Source organism: Plasmodium coatneyi, chromosome 8 (genome assembly GCF_001680005.1).
Source record: "Plasmodium coatneyi strain Hackeri chromosome 8, complete sequence".
NCBI lineage: Eukaryota > Apicomplexa > Aconoidasida > Haemosporida > Plasmodiidae > Plasmodium > Plasmodium coatneyi.
Window position 1 is genome coordinate 826,263 of NC_033563.1, and position 21,481 is coordinate 847,743.

Consider the following 21,481-nt stretch of genomic DNA (forward strand, 5'->3'; position numbering starts at 1 on the left):
CAGTAATTTCCCTCGCGTGTTTATTTTTCCAAACCGTTCGCTTCACCGATGTGTTAACTTTGCCAAAGCGCTAACCTTCCGGGTGCCTTCCCCTCACTGCGCGTTTGCCCTTTTTAAAGCAAAATCACACAAAAAAAAAAAAAATCGCAAAGGGGAAAATCGCCCAAACGGGAAAATATCTTCGTCGTATTCGTTCCGGAGTGACCAAGGGGCGGAAGTAGACATAACTCGCAAGAAAAAAAAAAAAAAAAAAAAAAAAAAAACGATGCAACAAAACAATTAACAGAAGAATCAACCAAATGACAAAGTAGAAGTAGTCACCCTGTGGTGTGGGGAGTTCTTATCGCCATTTTTGTTTTCGCGACGAAGGCCTGCGCGAAGTCCACACGCTTGGCGAGGTGGGCGCCCGGTCAGTTCTTCCCCCGAAGGGGTTAGTGCAGCACGTCGAATTCACCAAGTGGCCAATTGGCCAATTGGCCAACCTGTTAAGTGACCTGTCCCCACGATGAGCGGCGGGGGAGAGGTCGTGCCAAGACTCAGCTTCGAGGAAATGCGGAGCGAGATGAGCAAGTACGGCGTGGAGATAACGCAGGGGACGCTGAAGAATCCCACGACAGAAGACATGCAGGGAGTCTACAGCATGTGTATAAAGCACATCCTTAACAAAGACATCAATAACATACGGATAGAGGAATTCACGGGGGACTTAAAAAGCTCCATGCCTTCCATTGATGGGATACAAATTTTACCCAATGAAGGGAAGAACCACTTGCAGGCGATTGGAAATTTGCGTTTCATTCGACACTGTGAGCAAATCAATAAAATTCTCTGTGTGGATAATACACTGAGTTATCTATTCAAGCCAGTCAGCAGTCACATGACCAGACTTATAAATGCATTCATCCACTTCACCAAGTATAAGGAGCAAATTTACCTGGACAATGACGTGAAAATTAGGAAGATCGAGGAGGGGAAGAGCGAAGACTCAACATTGGATGCTGAACTGAAGACAGTGAGGAACGAATTGCAATCCCTCCTAGACAATTATGAGCAAATAAAAAACAGTGTCCTCAGTGAAAAAAATAAAAAAAGGGATTACGAGGAAGAAATTATCGACAACCAGAATCTACTAAACGCACAACAAAGCACTATTATCTCTTTAAGGAGTACTAAGGACAAAATTGTGAACGAAACGAATGAATTGATATTCCAGTTTTCTCGCTTCAGACAGAAGAAAGAAGACTTAGAAGATCAAATTGTACCTTCACCGGAAAAACTACAGGAATATAATCACGAGTTAAAGAATCTCCTACTGGAACATGTGTCCTACTACGAGTCGGATAAAAAAAAAAATGAGGAAATAAAAAACAAAATAAACGTTGCGGACTTATGCTTGAAAAAGCTTGTCGAACTGTTAACCTCTTTGACTGGCCACTTTAACGATACCATCAAACAGCACATAGGGAAGAAGGACGAATTGAAAAATTTGGACAAGCAGTTCAAAACGTTAAAAGCTGATAAGGATAATTTAACCCTGAAGAAGAAGGATCAGGAAAAAATTTTGCGCGACACGGAACAGTACTTTGCTGAACAGAAAGATAAATGGAATGCGAAAGTTCAAGGGGAAGAGAAAAACGTCCTCGTCGTGGAGAAGAAAGTCAATCAAATGTATGAACAAATCGATGAAGTAAACAGAGAGGCTGATAGGGAAGCCCAAGAAATTGACTCCATCGTGAAGCTCATTCAGGATACGCTGAATAACTACAGTCGGAACTTTGCCGCCATAGACGACTTAACCCAGCGCACGCGGAATTCGCACTCTCTGCTGGCTGCCAAGGTGCGCAATCTCGTGCTGCCCTGCGCGGGGAAGCCATAATCATCACGCCGTAGTTGTGTGTGTACGTGTATATGTGTATACGTGTGTGCCTCTTAAAACGTGTTGAAATTCCCACGGGGAGTGCCCCAGAACTGTTCAGGCAAATTGAAGGGTCCACGTTCACAACCCGTCCCTTAGGGAGTGATTCCCAGCGGACGTGAAAAATTAAACGCCCAGTGCAACTGTTCTTGGTACAAAAAAAAAAAAAAAAAAAAAATTAATAAATAGCTAGCTGCATGAACAACCGTTCAGGTGAAAATGGAAAAAAAAAAAAAAAAAAAAAAAAAGTAATGGTAAAGGCAAAGGTAAAAGTAAAAGTAAAGAAGAAGAAAAACGAGTCATACTTATTTCCATAATTGAATGATTCCCATAAAAGTTTCACACACCGGAGGGGGGGAGGGGATAGACAGGATGACATAACAGAGGTGAGAAATAATCCGGTGTGCAACGCAAATGTTGGCAGCGAAGTGGTGAAGAGAGAAAAAAAAAAAAATAAATAAATAAGCCAAGGGGAAAGAAGCCAGGTAAAGAATCAATTAAAAATGAACGCAAATAGGTTGTATAATTCATAGGATACAGAGATAGATATAGACATACGTGTGTGAAAAATGCGAATTGGAAACACATATGTTTGACTGCACATGGCACCATGCATTTCTGCACACGTGCAGGAAATTGCACACATGTATTCACGTGACGAGGAAGATAGACACGGGGGAAAAAGTTTAAGCACAAATTCGTTCCAATGTGTAGTGCGCCACGGGTGTGTGTGTGCCTGTCCGTCCGTCCATCTCAATTGCCATTGCTACCGTTCTGCATTTCTATGGAGAGACTGCATCGAGGGGAAAAAATAGGAAGGATGTATTTATAACGGGGTGAAAAAATTTGTCGGGATAAAATGGCACAGATTCATATATGTACGTGGAGGTGCACCGTTCCCGGGGGGAGACGCAGCAACCCGGTTGGTTCTCCTTCATTTACCTCCTCAAACCAAAGTTGCTTCCATCACCACGTGTCCTTTCGTAGTCCCTGTAGCTATGGCGATAAATGTAGAATAGCGGGCATGCGAGAACAAGTGCTCCAGCAATCTGCAAAGGGGAAGGGGTGAAGATATAACTAATGCGGTGCTACAATCCGGAGGGATGCATCTGCGTACGGTTACGCGGGGCTCCAACAACGTTAAGCGTTTCGCATCGATGATCACTCTTTGTCGTGCCACGCGAGGCACAAAAGAGGTTGCCTCCTCCTGGCCCACTTACGTAGTTCCCAATCAAGGTCGGTAGCAAGTTATTCAGGTAAACTTTGGACCACGTGACGTCCGTCTTAGCCATAAGGGCGAGGTTAAGTGTGTACATATTTGCGATAATGTGCTCGTATCCTGCAATGGCAAATGCGTACACAGCGAAGAAGACACTAAAGACCATCCCGGACCCGTCCTTAATGGTTAGTACAAAATACACAGCTAGACAAACAAAGATGTTACAGCCAATTGCTAAACAGATGCACTGGATAAACGTGTGGTTTATTTTCTTCACCGCTATATCATTTAAAAACTGAAAAATGTGATTCTTACTAATTTCTGTATGTTTTTGGAAGGCCCCTGATAGATGCGATACGAAGAAGGCAAAGGATACTGCGCCCACGTAGTTACCAAAGAGCGATATACTCATTACCCGTAGATACGCCAGGAGACTAATTTTCCTTTGAAGCAATGCTGTCGTCACGGCTAGGGTGTTCCCTGTGAACAGGTCCGATCCAGTCCCTATGATACACAGGAAAGCTATTGGAAAGGTGAATCCATACACGAAGGCGCTCATCGAGATGCCCACGTATTCTCTCAACTTGTGGTAGTAGAAGTGGCCGCCTGTAGGGGGTCGTGGTGGGGCATATTATAGGGGGAGCGACTTATCGAAAGAGTCAGCCACTTTAAGCAACGCAGCTACGAAATGGAAGAGGTGGAAAAATGGCTGAGCTGACAGTTGTCCATTTTGTGTGGCCAACTTCAATCCTCTCCCCCCTCGAGCATATAACCTGCTATCCCTGAGGCGTGCGCACAGACGCCGACGAAAACGCCAGCCAAAATGGCCTTGGCCAGCAACGACAAATTCGGGTAATGTGCCTTCCCCTTCCCATATTCAACACATCGAATGTACGACTCCTCACTGGTGCTCACGGTCTTCACACTTATAGGGTCTATGATATATTTACTCTTACCCTTTGACATTTTAAGTGGGATGGGGTGGAAAAAGGTATGGTAGAAAAGGAAAGAGAAGAAATAAGATCAAAGTTGGGAAGCAAAAAAGCGGAAGAGCAAGAAAAGAGGAGCAGGAAGAAAGGCCAAAAAAGAAACCTTCTTCAATAAGCGGAAATCATTCACCTTGGCTGTAATTACAAATGGGGCAACAAATCAGGGAGAGAAAAAAAAAAAAAAAAAAAAAAAAAAAAAAAAAAAAAAAGGTGCTTGAAGGGTTGCTACATTGCCCCTATATCGAATAGGAAAAAAAAAAAAAAAAAAAAAAAACGACTCAGTGGGGAAGTGGTTGACACATGCGCACGAGAGTATACGTCGCCGTTTCGCCATGAGCATGTTGTTATAAATTATTTGCGCACTCCTTGTAACAGTTAGTGGGTCATTGCTTTCACGCAACTGTTTCCATGCAACAACTCCTTTTGCAGTAACTACCTTTGCAGTAACTACCTTTGCAGTAACTACTTTTGCAGTAACTGCTTTTGCAGGAACTACTTTTGTGCCCCTTTTTTATTGGGAGGCACGCTGAGGTGGGTGAAGCCCAAAAACTGACGCATCGAACCGCGTAAAAGAGAGGTGCTACAAAAATATGCGTGAGGCTAGTGTAGCTCACCCGAATGCAAACGCAGCAAATGAATGTGTTACGCCCCATTTGTATTATGTGCACGGAGATGGGTACAACGGGGCAGGGGAGGACCAATGGGACCTTACCTATGCAATGCAACTGTGCCGACGTTGCAGCATCAATGTGGGGGAGGAAACGGATGAAAGCCCACCCCACTGTTCGATATGAAACAATTTGCCACAAATATTGAAAGGGGGTGCAAAATGAAAAGTTTAAAAAAAAATTAGTCCCAATTTTAAAACGGGTTTTCTTTTGTGACCCTCCCCCCGAATGGTTGCCTTGCACTGAGACGTGTCGCATGCATGTTCCTTTCGCATACACATACTAAAGGCACGTTTCTGCTTTGCACCTTTTGCTAATGCGAACGGTTTACTTTGGCCAGGTGCATAACACAATCGGTCGGTCGGTCCGTTGGTCATGCGGGCATATATGTGTGCGCTCCGCTGTTCCTATTTCATATCCCCCCAACGTGGGAGAGAAGCACGAACAAGGAGTGTACCATCATGCGTGGGCACTCAATAAGGACACAGTCTCACAAAGGAACACTTAACTGTGGTTTATTCCACTTGCAATGGATACACATTTACAGGGCTGTGGTACGCTCGCGTGGGTGTCACCTCAACCGCTATTGCGTTAAAACGTGTTAAAATTGATATATCTATTGGGGGACTGCACAAGGGGGAATACAACCCCTGGGAAAGAGAAAAGGTACACCAATTTTGTGGTGTTTACTGACTGCTCATTTTTTTTTGTTTTACCTGCTTACGACTCACCTCCACACCTTGAGAGGGCAACTCATATTTAATACTCACTCTTACGTGTCGGCTACACCGCCACAGTGGGCTTCTTCCTCTAACGGGTCATCCACACTGCCCCATCACATGTGCATCCAACTTGTGTGAAGGAAAAAAAAAAAAAAAAAAAAAAAATGAACGGATGGATGGATGGATGAATGAATGGGCTAACATCCAATTGCACAGACATAGGTCAAATGTTATTGGCAGCTGCACAGAAACGTGTGGGAGATCCACCCAAAACTCATCGACTAGACAACGATCTGTGAGAAGGAGAGGGGCACATTCCCTTTCGCATGATTGGTTCCCCGAGAGAACCACGTTTGGCACAAAAACTGCTCTCTTAATTTGTCACGTGAATTTCCATTCTGTACGGATTTGCCTCCACATGGGAGCATGCACAGGAGGAAGCGCGCCCGGGGATAGACGGCACGTCAACTGGTTCGCTACGTCAACGTAGGACCCGGGCAGAGGGAATTATTTGTTCCATTCGGTGGAAAACCTGGGCGGCGTGGGAACCTAACTCCTTTTTTACACCACACCAGTGTGTTCCTTTTTAGGGGGGAGACAAAAATTTTTTCTTTCTCCCAATTGGGTGGCCCAATTGGTGTATTTTTTTTTTTTTTTTTTTTTTTTTTTTCCTTTTTTTTTTTTTTTTTGCGCGCACCTCTCACGCAAATTCCCCAGTCACACACACGTCTGCACCATTTAATTTCCGCGTTCTGCTTGGACATTTTATTTATTTTATTTTTTTTTTCTTTTCAATTCTGCCTTTTCATTTTTCACCATCTTCGTCGCCTCCCCTTCTATGTGCCCTTATGCTGGCAATGCTATTTTTGTGAGTAAAACGGAAGGAGCGCATCGCGGTTCACCCACTGGGGAAGCGAAAGGAAACACCGACCGAGGAATTACAAGTGTGGATGCCAAAACAGAGGAACCCACATGGGAAATTCTTCCGGTGAAATGCTTCCAGTGAAACGCTAAGTACGACCTGTGCGCAGAACTAAAAATGCACTTGGTGCCAATGCGCTGAATTTGGCCGGGGCGAAAGCGGAAGCCGTGCTATACCACGTCGCGTGCATGCGTGTAAATATTCTCTCTCTTCTGCCCCGTGGTTGCACATTTGCTGCTTCTTGTGGCAACCTTCTTTTGCGTACCACAAGGCGTGCGGGGGGGTACCCGAAAGTTCGATCACCAATCGTCCCCCCAAACTTATGGGTCTCGCCCACCCCATCATCCAGTTCGCCGCGTACCCTTCTTACAGAAGTTTAGCAGTTGCAAACGGAGGGGAAATCCATCACCAGGTGGGGAAGAACCCTACACATGTTAGGCGGGGAGTCCCAACGGAAGACACAACACACGGGTTGAGTTCATTTGGGTCCCCTTCTACCCCCTGCATTGTACCCCCTTTTATTGTGACGTCGCCATATTTGCAGCTGCGCCCACCCCCCCTCAGGCAACCACGCAACAACCTAGACAGACGAACCAATGAAGGGAAAACTATATTCCAAGCATAAAGACAAGGATCATGAGAGGTACGGAGGAGGGGGCAGCTCCCAAAATATGAATGCCCTGAAAAGGCTCTCCTCCAAAATCCTCGGGGATTCAATGAGCAATTTCTACCTGAGTCAAACATTGGATAAGATAGACGAGCATGTGAAGCAGTACCCCTTTTTAGATGACCTGGGGAAGAAGTATGGGATCAAGCCCTCCTACGTGGTTGTGGGTTTCGGTGGGTTTCTCTTGCTCTCCCTTATCTTGGGTTGGGGCGCGGCCCTCATTTGTAACGTCGTTGGTTTTGCCTACCCAGGTGAGGCTGCACTTTGCGTAGCGTGTAGCGTCTCCATCGAAAACGTGTTTGCTTTCCCCGTAATAAACGTGTTGCTTCTGCACCCTACAATGCCGCTTTTCCCTCCCTCGCGCAGCCTACCAGTCATTCAAAGCAGTCGAATCGCAATGCAAAGACGAAACGAAGTTGTGGCTGACCTACTGGGTGGTCTACTCTCTCTTCTTTTTTTTCGAGTACCTCATCGATATTATCTTATTTTGGGTCCCTTTTTACTATTTGCTGAAGCTCCTGTTCCTCCTCTACCTGTACATGCCCCAAGTGAGGGGTGCGGAAACTGTCTACAATTACATCATACGTCCCATCCTGCTGAAGCATGAGAAGACGATAGACGACACGGTGCAGAAGATTAGCCAGACGGCTACCAGCCACCTGACCCAAATCACGGGAAACCTAACCGAGAAGCTCGTCCATGACGGGATTCGCCGGCGAAACATCTGAACAGGGAAACAGGCTAGCACTGCGGAACAGCCACCATTGCAACAACCATCATTGGAACAGTGATAATTGGGACAGTTATAATTGGAGACCCCCCCGCTTGGTCACCATCGATATAGGAAAAAACTAGCACCTACATGATTATCGCAAACGCAGCATTTATTGGCCACTTTGCGACGGCAATTTTTTTTCACCACCCAAATGACGCTATTTTCGATTGAGCCCACCGGGGGATCGGTGGCAAGATAAAGAACGGTGCGATGTTATGCGACATCCCTCCTCAGGGGCGTGTTAACACAGACAGGTGATCTCCCCCTCCACCTCCACCTCCACCTCGGGGTTGAAACACCCCACCTCTTAACCCCTCAATGCATGTCTCACCCTACGTGCGTCACACATTTTGAAGATTTTAAAATGGGGGGAATGTCTTTCCACATGAGGAGAGACGTGCACACAAAAATTTTTTTTTTTTGATACGCATTTTTTGTTGGCTGTGTTCCCCGAGCGCAGGCTAAGTTATTTCCACTCTCCTTCCATCATATAGTGTTCGTCTCCTTCTGCTTCTCCTCCTCTTCTTCCTTTTTTTTCTTTTTTTTTTTTTTTTTTGGTTAAGAATATTTCCACAGTTAGGTTACCTTTTTAAATTTGATCTGTCGTGCAGGCATGCATGTGCGCATGCGAAAAGGGGGGGTACAGCTTGGTAGAGGCCAGGCAGTTGGATGGATGGATGGGTGTTCGTTCCCCCACCTACCCTTACGCACAAAAGGGCACAGTTCCTTCCATGGGGGAGATCAATGAAGAGGGGGTACCCATGCTCATCGGAAACTCAATGAGAAGGAGTTCGGGGGTGGTGGTGGTGAATTCTATTCATTATATGTCTGCATGATTGCGCGGGAAACATGAAGTTTAATGTGTGTGTCTACCCCCCCTCCCCACACATGAATTATGTTCTCGCCCTTCCCCTATGCGAACCTCATATTTACCATCTAAGAAAAGATTAGTATACGAGTTATTGGAGGATATTTCTTTAAAAGTGGGTTCACACCCAATGTACATATTTGCATGGAAAAAAGTGTAAGAGAAAAATTTCTAACGGGACTAATTCTGCCTATCAGGTTCATATGAAGAATTCTTTTCTCTGGAAGAAGGGAGTTCGCTAAGTGTTCCTTAAGAGGAAAGGGGTGAATGGACTTCCACTCGGGGGGAATGTGCTGTAATAGATTTTCCCTTTAGAGGAAGATGATGGCTGCGGAAAGTGGGCGCACATAAATCCATGGGGAAATAATGTTAGAGAGGGGGGAGGAGAAGAAAATTCCCCCCCATAATGTACACAACGTTGTGTGTATATGAATATACACTACTTGTAATATACCCATCAGGGAGATGGGAAGGGAGGAGGTGTAAAATGAATTCTGTAATGTGCACATAGATTAAAAAAAAGGAAAGTAGAGAAGAGGAACGCAGATAGTATAATATATTTGTTCTGTTTAAGTTACCTGTAGTGTAATTATGAAGGAAGAAGGAATGAAGGAAGATGGAGGTAGGAAGGAGGAAGGATGGAATGAGAATTAAGGAATGAGAGTGAAGGAAAGAGGAAGGAAGATGTAGAGGAAGCAAGGAAAGTGAAATAAAGAGATTGAAGGAAAAAGATTGAAAAAAATAGAGTGAAGGATAGAGAAAGAGAAATTACTATATAAGGTGTACTGTGAATTGAGGGAGAAGGATAGCTCAAATAAGGGAAAGTGGCCCACCTAATATTGTAAATGAAATATTTATGATACATTTAACGAAAGGGAAGGAAAGAAAAGGGAATATTATTAATACCTTGTAAAGATTTTTTCCTTAAGCCAAAATTATGCCAATAATAACAATAATAACTGAGGAAAGGGAAGGGAAGAGAAGAGAAGATGCACATAGTGTAGTAGTAATAAGATGTTGTACGAATAATAATCATACACAATTTCAAATATAATGTATTGCAGTGTAGTAGTAGTGTAGTATAGTGTAGTGTGTGTGTGTGGAATAAAGTGCATACATAAACAAATTTTGATTAATTTGACATTTTTTTTCTTTTTTTTGACTTCTTTTTTCCTCTTTTACTTTGGTCATTTCATAATATTTTGTACATACTTTTTTAACTTAACTATATATATATATGCTAAGTCAATATATGCGTATAGTGTATTATCATAGTTTGGGAAGTTAAAGATTACGTATTTTTTAAAAAGGGGGAAAAAAGAATAAAAATTTTAATACTTATCTATTAATTATAATTCCTGTGGAGGAAACAGGCAAAATCCTAAGAAGTATGTTCCGTATAAATGTATAAGGGGAAAGCATTCTGAGATTAGTTTATTACATACAGAAGAATATGTACACATAAACAATGGCGTGCAAACTACAGGTTAGTTATTCCCTTACATAGGGTATGGATAAATATGATGAATACAATATTGTATATGTACACACACACACACACACATTGAAATAATAATAATATTAATATGCAGGAATGCATGGTAATATACATCAATACGTACTCCACTTCCTTGGTCAATTTTACATTCTTAGGGCACAGACACAAGTAAATTACCTTCTGTAAAAATGTACGATGAATTGGACATAGAAAAAAGAACAAGTTGTACACTCGGGAGGGGGAAGATGAACAGTACACTGGAACAGAATGTGAAAAATTCATTACAATCGTACCAAGGGCAAAATTGGAATTTGGTCCCTACAATTGTACAGAACTACTGTGTAGCATGTAACAGTACAGGGGGAGGGGAGTTCGCTTCTTTGTCCGATGATGAACGTTACAGCTTTTTTTACTATTGGTTAGGTACTAAAGTAAAGGAAGACTTTCAGAACTTCTCTCCCTCAATGGTTATGAAGACAATTTATAAGGTTCTGGAGGATTTCAATCCTACATGTGATTGTAAAAATCTATACGGAGATATTTTGAAGGATCGATTCGACGAGGCTAAAGTACTATATGATTGGTACTATAACTATAAGAAGCTGAAGAAAGACCCGGAGTGTTATAAATATTGCAATAATAACAGGTGCGAGCAGTCCTACAGCAAAGCTGAATCAACATATAACAAAGTAAGTCCAGAATGCAAAACCACTCTTGGAGATAAATATTGTCCCAATTTTAAAACGAACCCTAAGAAGGACGAATTTCAGCCACCGCAGAAATTAAACTGCTCCACACCCCTTCCCCAACCAGCACGATCAGCATCATCATCACCACAGGTAGTACAAATTATTTTTCCATTTAGAATAAATATGATGCATACACAATATTATGAATATTATGCATATTATAAATATTATAAATTGTATGAATATGATGCATACAACATTATAAATGTTATGAATATTATGCATACAATATTCTATGCGCAATGTAATAAGGAAATGTGTAAGGAACGTACATGTGGAAAGCACTTACTTCCTATATATTTTTACCCCTGTTCAATTCTATATATTTTATTTAGGGGAAAGGAGCTCCGGGTAAGTTACCTTCAGAGGAAGTGTACTCTGCATTTGAGAATTCTAGTGCGTGTTCCTTAGCGACCAGTAGTCAAGGGTGTAGTGCAAAATTAATAGAGGAAGTTAAGAGTGCATTAACAACACTCAATATTAATGATGGGAACTTACCTAGGGAAATTGTAGAAGCTTACTGTCACGCTTGTATCGAGAAGCAGGACGGGGGGATTCCAGAGTACTATAAACCCTGCCATTTCTTATGGTATTGGTTAGGTGACAAAATAAATAAGGGGAATTTTCCGAATAGTGGCTCTCTCTCAATGGTTATGGGGGCAATTTATGGTAAGCTGAAAGATTCCATATACGGATGTACGTGCACTCCTATATACTCTAGTATTACCAAAGAAAGGTTCCCACAGGCTAAAATACTATTCGATTATTACTATAACTATAATAAAATGCAGGACAGTGCGGAGCTTACTACACATTGTGGTAGTGCAGAATACCAGCAGTCCTGGGAAAGAGCCCAAACAACATATTCAGACTTAAATGGAAAGTGCGGAGGAATTGCCGGAGAACCATATTGTGCAAAATTTGAAAGTGAGAAAAGTAAGAATGGGGAATTCGCGGAACCTAAAAAATTGGAGTGCCTCGTAAGGCAAGCATCCCTCTCAGGTAGGGAGGGATCTGACGATGTGGCAGCAGGTAAGACAAATAAAGGAGAAAGAGGAGGTAGGGCATATAACAAATATGCATAATTCGAAAGTGTTATTAAAGAGTGAAAAAAAACATACAGAAAAGGGAAAGTGCACCTACAACATTCCTTGCGTCCATTGACTCTTGATTACAATAAAACTGCTTTTCCATGTTTAATTTTTATACGTAGCAGAAGTTCCTGGTGTCTCAGGTTCTTCCGGTCCAGGTAGTACTGGACACCAGTCTCCTGGTTCCTCTGGACCCGGTTCTACGGGAACCTGGAATCCAGGTTCTTCCGGTACCGGTTCTACGGGAACTTGGAATCCAGGTTCTTCTGGTTCCGGTTCTACAGGACCACAGGGGCCACCACAACAGGGTAGTAATAAACCCCAAGGTCCACCTCCCCCAGGAAAACCGCAAGGACCACCACAACAAGGTGGTAAAAGACCACAAGGTCCACCTCCTCCAGGTAGACCACGAGGACCACCACAACAGGGAATACTACCAATTACATCTGTCTCTTCCGGAATGGATAGTACCACTATTGGTGGTGGTGCTGCTGCTGGGGCAGCAGCAATAGGATTACCAGCACTTGCTTTCTATCTATATAAGGTAAGTACACTTAACACAGGAAATATGTATAATAACACTTATTAATATTTTCCTACCTATGTAAAAAATGAATGCATAGAATAAATGTAAAAAATGGAATGTAGGAAAAAAATGGAATGCTTAAAATATGAGCAGTAATGTAGATATATATTCTACACACACTTATTCCTACCTCCCGTTCTTTTCTCTTATTTTAGTATACTTCCTTATTTTCTGACTTACGTAACACCTTCTTTGGAGGTGGAGGAACGAGGAGCAGCAATAATAAAAGTAGGAGAATAAAAAGATCATTAGTACGCAAGTTAAATAAGGAGAATGAATATGATTCTTCTCCATTTGACTCAACAACAGTAGATTCAGAACCTGACTTAACGGAAGAGGATGATGGTGATTCTACAGAACATTCTACGTTATATTCTGTTCCTTATATTAGATAAGTCCTTCTCATTCTAAAAGAAGAAGGGAAAAAAAAAGAAGGAAAGAAAGGAAAGGGAACAAAAAATAATGGAGGGAAGGAACACAATAAGCTAGAAATGGAACATGCTACTGATAATGTTCCATCCACGGAAGGTAGTAGAAGCAACACCTAAGCAACAAACTATATGAGCAGGTCCACAGGACAAATCGTTTAACAGTTAAGTTGTGGATGCTAATCCTTTGGCAACAATGGTGGTGGTTTGTTCTTGAGGAATTTTTACGTACACACAAACAGAAACAGAATTTTCACTCTTTCTCTTCTGAACAGAAAAAATGTGTGTGCGTGTGATAAGGAATTGTATATTTTGGGATCATTCATTACAAAGCACACTTTGACATAATTATTATGTGGGCATATACATAGAACTGTATTGCGACAATAATATTTGATTTTTTTCATTATGAAACGATGTATATACTGTGCTACAGCATTTGTACTATTTGCTATTTTTTCCTTTTCCTATTTTTTTCCTTCTGCTTCCCAAAAGTTAATGATTTTGTACATTCCAGTATGCTTCTCTTTCTTTTTTTCCATTCTTCCTCTTTCTTTCTTTTTCATTCTTCCATACTTACTTCTTAAAAGAAAAAAGTCTTTTAACCTCTTTTTTTCTTTTATATATATTCTCTTCTTTAAAAAGAAGAAAAAGAACAAAAAACAGAAATTGGCTAAAGAAGAAAAAAAAGAAAAGAGAAAACAAGGAAGAAAATAATGAAGGAACGTAATTCCTTCCCTCCTTCTTCCTTCTTTCTACTTCCTTCCTTCTTCTTTTAGGAAGAATGTAGTGCATAAAGGAAAATGTAAAAAAAGTGCAGTACATGGGTAGAATGTATACGAAAAGGAAGGAGGCAATGGTTGTGTTCTCTCTCTCTCTTTCTTTTCTTCTTAGGAAAGTGCAATGCATAAAGGAAGAAGGGAAAATTGTTTTCTTTCTTTTCTTAAAGAAAAAAAGAAAAATTTTAAAAAAAAGTAAAAGAAGGAAATAAAAAAGAAAAAAGGAGAAAAAATGTTTTTCGCAAAAAGAAAAAATGAAAAAAAAAAAAGAAAAGAAAAGAAAAGAAAAGAAAAGAAAAGAGGATTAAAGGGCAAAAAAAAGGGAGGAAGATAGGAAAGGGCGCATGCGCAGAATTTTTCTGTTTTCGTTTTTCCCTAAAGAAAAAAATAAAAAAACAAGAACAACAAATAAAGGAAGAAAGAATAAAAAAAGAACAAAAAAAAAAAAAAAAAAGAGAACAGGAGAATAATGAATGGAATTAGAAGAAAAAGGGGGGTTTAAAAAAGAAGAAAAAGATTTAAAGAGGAAAAAGAAAAAATTCAAAGAAAAAAGCCGGAAGAAAAACTAGGAGGAAAGGAACCATAAAAGGGGAAAAAGACGACGAATGTGAATAAAGGACGATTATAGAGAAGGAAATGAAAGGACGGAAAAATTGAAAGAAGGAAGAAAATAAGGAAAAAGAAGGAAAAGAAGCGAAAGTAAAAAATGAAAAATCCTGCACTTTTGTATGAATCAGTCAAAAAATGAAGATTAGAACCTAAAGAATGTACGTTGTACACATACTACGTAATGATGTAATACTCTTCCTACTTTGATAAGTAACGCTTCCATTGAATAGTGTGATAAAAAAAAAAAAATGGCTTCCAACAATAGTGAATTCAAGAAATTGAAACAGAAGTGGTTAGATGAAAAAACAGATAAGAACAGTAGTACAGGCGTTAGGGAGGTATACTCATATAATATTAGCTGTGTGCACTGCATAAATGTATCCTTGTCTCGAATTATATTATTCCTTCCATTAATAATAATAAATCCACAGCATACAGTAAAAATATGTATGAATGCATTACTCTTAAATTGCAGACAACACTATACGGAACACTAATGCCCTGGATAAATGGCTTCCTTCAAAAAATGAATGATAAGGATGATGACACAATTGCTGAACCGCTGTGCCAAAGTGTAAATTTAGATGGAAGGAATTTAGCAGGAGATGAATTGGAAGTGTGCAAGTTTATTGTTCAAAATTTATGGAGAATAAAAAAAATTAGAGGAGCTACATGCACGGAAGGGAACATTGACAAAGAGTTAGAAGAATACATATACTGCACAATAATGACCTTATGGACAACGCGGTATTTATCTAATCATTGCGATAAGCAGAATGTTGTAGATGAGGTATACAGTACCATGAAAGGTATGAGCGATGGACTTAGTGAGAATGTTAAATGTGATGTCTGTCAGTACAAGACGTTAGAGCCTATGAAAATAATGAATGGTAAGCGCGATGTGCTGCACGAGATTTTTGGAGCTATAAATAGGAATCCGAAAGTCATGAAATTAATAAATGAAGACCCAAAACAAAAGAATTGTAAAGATCAGAAGGATACTCTATTAGAATTAGGTCTTTCGCCCAGTAATACTGCAGGGCAAGCAGGAAAAGGAGAACAACAACTACAACAACATCAATCAGCAGGACCAGCAGGACAACAACCAAGTGCAGCGGGGCCAAAAAAAATGACCGCAGAGCAGCTTCATTTCTTCACCAATTTAATAACACAATGGATGAAAGCACACAGTATGGCAGAAGTGGACAAAATGGAGGTAAATGAACTTTTTAAATATATGAAAAAGAAAAAAGTAGAATGATCTAATGTAGGTATAATGTATTGAAGAAGTTTCCATAGTTTAGTTCAAATAGGAAAAATATATAGCACATCTATATATGTGTACTTACGTTAATTCACTCTTATAGGATCTTCTATGGGGTGAGTTGAGGACAGTATTAACGGACATGATGTATAATATACTGGATGATGGGGAAAAGGATAAAAAAATGTGTTCCACGTTTGGCAATAGCAAGAACGTGGAAAATGAGTTATGTAAAATTCTATCAAGAATGTTTTTTTGGATGGATGGATTGAAGCAAGATCCTAGGAGGGAAGAAAAAGGAAGATTCAGATGGGTACAAAGAGAAGTGGAGAAGGGAGAGCCGAAAGCAGAGGACGAAGAGAAACTACAATCTTATTATAGATGTTTAATTGGAAAAGTTACTATGTTAAACATGTTAGGTAAGCATTGTAAGTTAAAGGAAGTAGCAGAAACAGTTATGAAGGGTAGGGAAGAAATGAGGAAAACTATGAATCTTAACGGTGGGAATCAATTCTGTAAGGATGTGGATTTCGGAAGTTTATATTTGGGGAAAAGGTTCATGTGGGATGAAATTAAGAAGGGGATAGATAATTTTACTATTCCAGACGACCATAATGTTGGGTTATCGCAAGTAGAAAAAGAACACAGCAAATTGCACACAATAAGTAACGAAGTAAAAGACAGTAGCATTTGCCGAGAGGAAGGGAAATTGGACCAAGCAACCTTAGAAAAATTAGAAATAAAAGCCACCAACGACGATAAAGACCTACTGCCCCTAGAGGACGACAGTAAAAATTTTCCAAAAGAGGAGTTCACTAAAGTATTGGAGGAAGCAGTAGCTGGAGGGGGGGCGAAGATGACAATAACCTTGTGCTGGAGGTAATGAAATCATTGGAGCAAAAACTCAAACAACATATGGCAGAAGTTGAAAGCAGGAAGACAACACAAGTAGCACCTAGCACAGGTAAGAAATATTATTAAAAGTATTATATAAAAAGAGAAGGAAAGAGAAAAGAAAAAATTTAAAGAATTTAAAGAAGAAAAGGAAACAGAAGAAAAAGAAAGAGGAGTTCTGAGTAAGGGGAAGCTTGAAGGAAGGGTTCAAAGAGAAGGGCTTAAAAGGAAGAAGGGGGTGAAGGAAAGAGAAGTGGGGGAATGAAAGACAAGGGGGTAGAAGGAAAAGGGGTGTAAGGAACGAAAGAAAAGGAAGGGAAAGGAAAGAAAAGGAGGGGGAAGCGTTAAGGGAGGTCTAAGGAAAGGGGTGTGTAAGGAAGGAAGGACTGTCTAAGGAAGTAGTCTAAGGAGGAGGGAAGGAGAGCCTAAGGAAGGGAAGGATATCTCAGGAGGGAAGGAAGGAAAGGAAGGTGATATAACGAGGGTTAAGGAAGCGAGTAAGAGGAAAAAGGAATGAGGTCTAAGGAAGGAAAGGAGGGTCTAAAGGGGAAGAACGAAGGGAAGGGGTCTAAGGGGGAAGAACGAAGGGAAGGATGTCTTAGGAAAGAAGGAAAGGAAGGGTCTAAAAGGGGAAGGAAAGGGAGGGTCTAAGGAAGGAAAGGGAGGGTCTAAGGAAGGAAAGAGAGGGTCTAAGGAAGGAAAGGAATGGAAAGGAAAAAGGAGGAAGGGTGTACAAAATATAATAACCCACCTTAACAATACTAACACCTTACTAACACCCCTAACCACTGTCCTTTCGTCCTTTCTTTCTTTCTTTCTTTCTTTCTTTTTTTTTTTTTTTTGGTTCCTTCTTTTCTTTTGCCCCCTTTTTTCTTCTTTTCCACTCCCTTAAAAGAAAGAAAGAAGAAAAAGGGGGGAAAAGAAAAGAAGGAACCAAAAAAAAAAAAAAGAAAGAAAGAAAGGACGAAAGAGAAAGAAAAAGAAAAAAAAGGGACGAAAGAAAAGGAAAGAAAGGAGAATGGAAAAGGAAGGAGAGAAAAAAAAAAAAAAAAAAGCGGAATGAAAGAAGAGAAGAAAGGAATGAATCTACCGCTACTCATTCATGTCTTTATTTTTGTTTTCCTCCTTATAGATAAGGAATGTAAAGACGAGAGTGGTTTATGTGAGCGAGCAAATTGTGTAACGAAGAAATGGTTTCAAAACAGAATAGGTCAAAGCCGGAACAAGCAAAACTGGGTAAGAAAGAATATTGGTCACGACAGTAAAGGTCACTTCAATGGAACATGTGCCTTATACATATAGAAGGATAAGACGACGATACGTTTTTCTCGTACTTTAGATATATACATATATATTCCGTTCTTTCTTTTTTTCCTTCCCTTTTGTGCAGTGTACATTTTGGAATCCGGACGTCCAGGGGAGACTGAATGAACTGTCTAAGGCTATGACCAATGCAGATACAGGAGAGGAGGGTATATGCAAGAACATTATGCAAGGGGGAAAGGAGGGTACACAGCATGCAGAAGCAAACAGAAAGGCCTGTGAATACATTGTGAAGGGATTAAAACATATTTACGAAATCCAACCACATGGGGATTGGCAGGGGGAAAAAGATGCTGCGAAAAAAAACAAGGACAACCAAATATTTGATCAAACCATGGGCTGCCTTTTCCTAAACGCCTATGCAGATAAATTGATCACCGCAGGAACTTCCTGTGGAATCACTGAAAATATTATAGGGGAAGCATTTAATAAAGGAAATGCGAAAAAAGTAACCTGGTGCAAAAGTAAGCGTGATAGTGATTGTGTTGATTGTACCAGGCAGATAGGTCTAACTTGCACATTAAACGTGAGTGAAGACCTGTTGGATACAGAAAAAAGCGAAAAATGCAAGGAAGACAAAGACAATATAGAAAGGAAAGTAGAAAAAATGCTTACTAGCGATACCAAAATACAAAGAACTCTGAACAGCATGTGTAAGCAAAATGTTTTTTTTTTTCCTGAATTTACCATCACTGAACCGGACCGGACAAAATAAGAATAACGACGGAACCGGACAATGGGGGTGAAATGGACAGGGAGTGAACCGGAACAAGGGGGGAGACTGGACAAGGGGGGAGACTGGACAAGGGGGGTGAACTGGACAAAGGGGGTTGAACTGGACCGGGCATACGATAATTGACGAACCTATGTCTATACCATTCCATTCCATTATCAATCACAAGACAGTTCATATACTTTCTGTCCTCATCCCCACCCTTCCCCCCTTTCTTTTTTTTTTTTTTTTTTTTCCTTCCTCCATAGGCAGAGATTGCAGCAGCAAGAATAAATTATGTGATCGTTTGGAGTGCATAGCACATAATTGGTTCGAGGACAGAATAGGTGCCACCGAAGGAAAACGGGACTGGGTAAGTGAGCAGTGCTATTCACTGTGGTCAACTTTTTTATTTCAGTGAACCGTGTGTCTTATACGTAAGACAACGGAAAGGGGCAGCTATAAATTATATACACGTATATATGTATATATGTGTGTATTCCCCATTCTTTGTATGTTCTGTTTTTCCTCCTTCCTCTTTCCTTTTCCCTTTCGCTTAGTGTACATTTTGGAATCCAGATGCCATAAATAGACTGAAGGAAATATCTGAAAAAATGATGACAGTGAGCGAAGACATTAGTTCACTGTGCGAGAATACTGTTGGGAAGAACGTTAGACTGAATGCAGCAGGGAAGAAAGCATGTCAATACATTTTTGCAGGGTTAAAGGGCATTTATGGCATGGAGGAAAATAAGACAAAGGAGAACAAGAAAGAAGCAAGGAATAATAGATTAACAGAACAAACCATGTACTGCCTATTCCTGAATGAATATTCAGATATGCTTATAAAGAAAACAGCGGGGCATGCGTGCCCCGTCACAGAAGAAGACATAAAAAAAATGTTTGAAGAAGGAAATAAGCAGATTGATAAATGGTGTCAGGAGGGGGAGGGTAATTGCGTTGAGTGCAAAAGGGAAAAGGACTATAAAAATTGCAAGTTAGACGTGGATACTTCCCTCCGGAATGAAAATGAAAAATGCTATAAGAACAAAGATAATATAGAAAAAGAAGTGGAGAAAATGTTCACGGAGGGGGAAAAAGACAAAACAAATAGACCGCAAATAGAGAAAGCTCTGACTGCTATAAATACTATAAATAAGGATATCCCCTTATGTAATCGTGTAAAGTGTATATACTATAGATGGGGTGAAAACAGGAAAGTTAACGGAGGGTACCAATTTTGGGTAAGGAACACTGTTTCGCACTGTAGCTGAGGGTATAACCATGGATTGTATGCACTATACGCCCTTATTGTGGAATATAACCACATGTTGTGAATATATATACAAATATATATAACAATGATTATAAATATGTATGCTCCATCTTTTTCGTGTATGTAGGATATGTTTTGGGAGCCCGACGTCAAGAACAGGCTGAAGGAAATATCTGAAAAAATAGCGGCGGCGAAAGACGCAACCATCGATCCTCTGTGTGAGAGCACTGGTGAGAAAAATACCCCCCTCCGTGAAGAACAGAAGAAGGCCTGCACTTACATTGTTAAAGGTTTAGAACACATCTATAAAATTGAAAAGGGAAATGTAACGCAACAAGATTTAGTAAGAAAGAGCCAGGACGAAGCGCAAAGGGAGAAGGAGGATAACCTGATATTCCATCGAACTTTTTCTTGTATCTTACTGAATATATTCGCTGATGAATTGGAGCAAAAGAATAATTGTATTACTGAACCAACTATAAAGAATGCATTTGATGCTGGAAATAAAAAGATGGGCGAATGGTGTGTGGATAAGGTTAATGGTAATTGTGTAAAGTGTTATAGGATTGCAGACTATAAAACTTGCAAAATAAAAGATACAGACACGAATACAATAGAATATAGAATGAAAGAGATGCTCGACCCAACTAAGAACAGGGATCCAAAAGTACAGGGCGCTCTGTCTGCATTAAGCAACCTATGTCAACCTTCTCAACAAGCTGCCAAACCAGCTGCCACTAAACCTGGATCAGCAAAAGCGGCACCACCAGATGGGAGGAGTGAAACTTCACAAGGTAAGAGTCTACAAGGTGTCGATGATCCTCTAGCTTTCCCTCCCGAGGATGATGGTGATGATGTTGATCATACAAAAAGTTATCTAGACGAAGAAGAGGATTATTGGCAAGCTAAGAATAAGGGTACTACCCATATTTCCATTGCTACTATCACTACTGTTAATCCTGCAGATCCTAAAATTACGGACACTGTGAAAGGCCCGAAGGGGAAGAATCCTAATGGGCAGAATGATCCTGCCTCTGTCACCGTTTCAGGTGATCCAGGTAATAATACGCAGAAGTAACGAGCACTTTCAGGAAGTGTGCACTAAGGTTCACACAATAAATTCCACATGTGTCATCGTGATTTGATCACACTGAATATTACCCCCCTTCTTTCGTTCTTAATTTAAATTTAAAATTCAGGAGATGATGCTCCTACTTCTTCAAAGAATGGGGAGGACAAGGATACTCCCTCTTCAGGAGCTGAAGTTCAAACGACAGAACCCGCTGTTACTGATCCCCAACCTCCCACGGGCGGAGTTGCTGATGGTGCTACCGGACCTGCTGGTGGAGGTGGTGATCCTTCTGCTTCGAATGCTAGTGATAATAGCAAAGCTGCTGTAGGTGGTAGCCCGGGTGCTCCAGGTGCTGGTCCAGGTCCTGGTGTAAATGGTAGTCCAGGTACACATACAGAAGGACATGGTCCTGGTCCAAGACAACAACCCCCTTTCCCACCAACACCAGAAACACC

General features: G+C 40.8%; 4 protein-coding genes across 4 annotated transcripts; 3 read left to right on the forward strand and 1 right to left on the reverse strand.

Annotated features, from left to right (window-relative positions):
• Window positions 1–505: 505 nt before the first annotated feature.
• Window positions 506–1,876, forward strand: PCOAH_00020990 (Uncharacterized protein; the record flags this gene model as incomplete). The annotated part of the gene is made up of 1 exon (XM_020058906.1): window positions 506–1,876. One exon carries the CDS (start codon window positions 506–508, stop codon window positions 1,874–1,876), a length of 1,371 nt encoding a protein of 456 aa, XP_019914479.1.
• A 792-nt stretch (window positions 1,877–2,668) lies between these two features.
• On the reverse strand, window positions 2,669–4,100 carry PCOAH_00021000 (Uncharacterized protein; the record flags this gene model as incomplete). Its single annotated transcript, XM_020058907.1, has 4 exons — window positions 2,669–2,708; window positions 2,858–2,964; window positions 3,136–3,740; window positions 3,908–4,100. 4 exons carry the CDS (start codon window positions 4,098–4,100, stop codon window positions 2,669–2,671), a joined length of 945 nt encoding a protein of 314 aa, XP_019914423.1.
• Window positions 4,101–7,031: 2,931 nt separating this feature from the next.
• PCOAH_00021010 (HVA22/TB2/DP1 family protein) lies at window positions 7,032–7,830 on the forward strand (the record flags this gene model as incomplete). The annotated part of the gene is made up of 2 exons (XM_020058908.1): window positions 7,032–7,353; window positions 7,469–7,830. 2 exons carry the CDS (start codon window positions 7,032–7,034, stop codon window positions 7,828–7,830), a joined length of 684 nt encoding a protein of 227 aa, XP_019914304.1.
• Window positions 7,831–17,702: 9,872 nt separating this feature from the next.
• Window positions 17,703–21,032, forward strand: PCOAH_00021020 (SICA antigen; the record flags this gene model as incomplete). Its single annotated transcript, XM_020058909.1, has 5 exons — window positions 17,703–17,879; window positions 18,034–18,619; window positions 18,948–19,051; window positions 19,239–19,922; window positions 20,082–21,032. 5 exons carry the CDS (start codon window positions 17,703–17,705, stop codon window positions 21,030–21,032), a joined length of 2,502 nt encoding a protein of 833 aa, XP_019914600.1.
• Window positions 21,033–21,481: the final 449 nt, after the last annotated feature.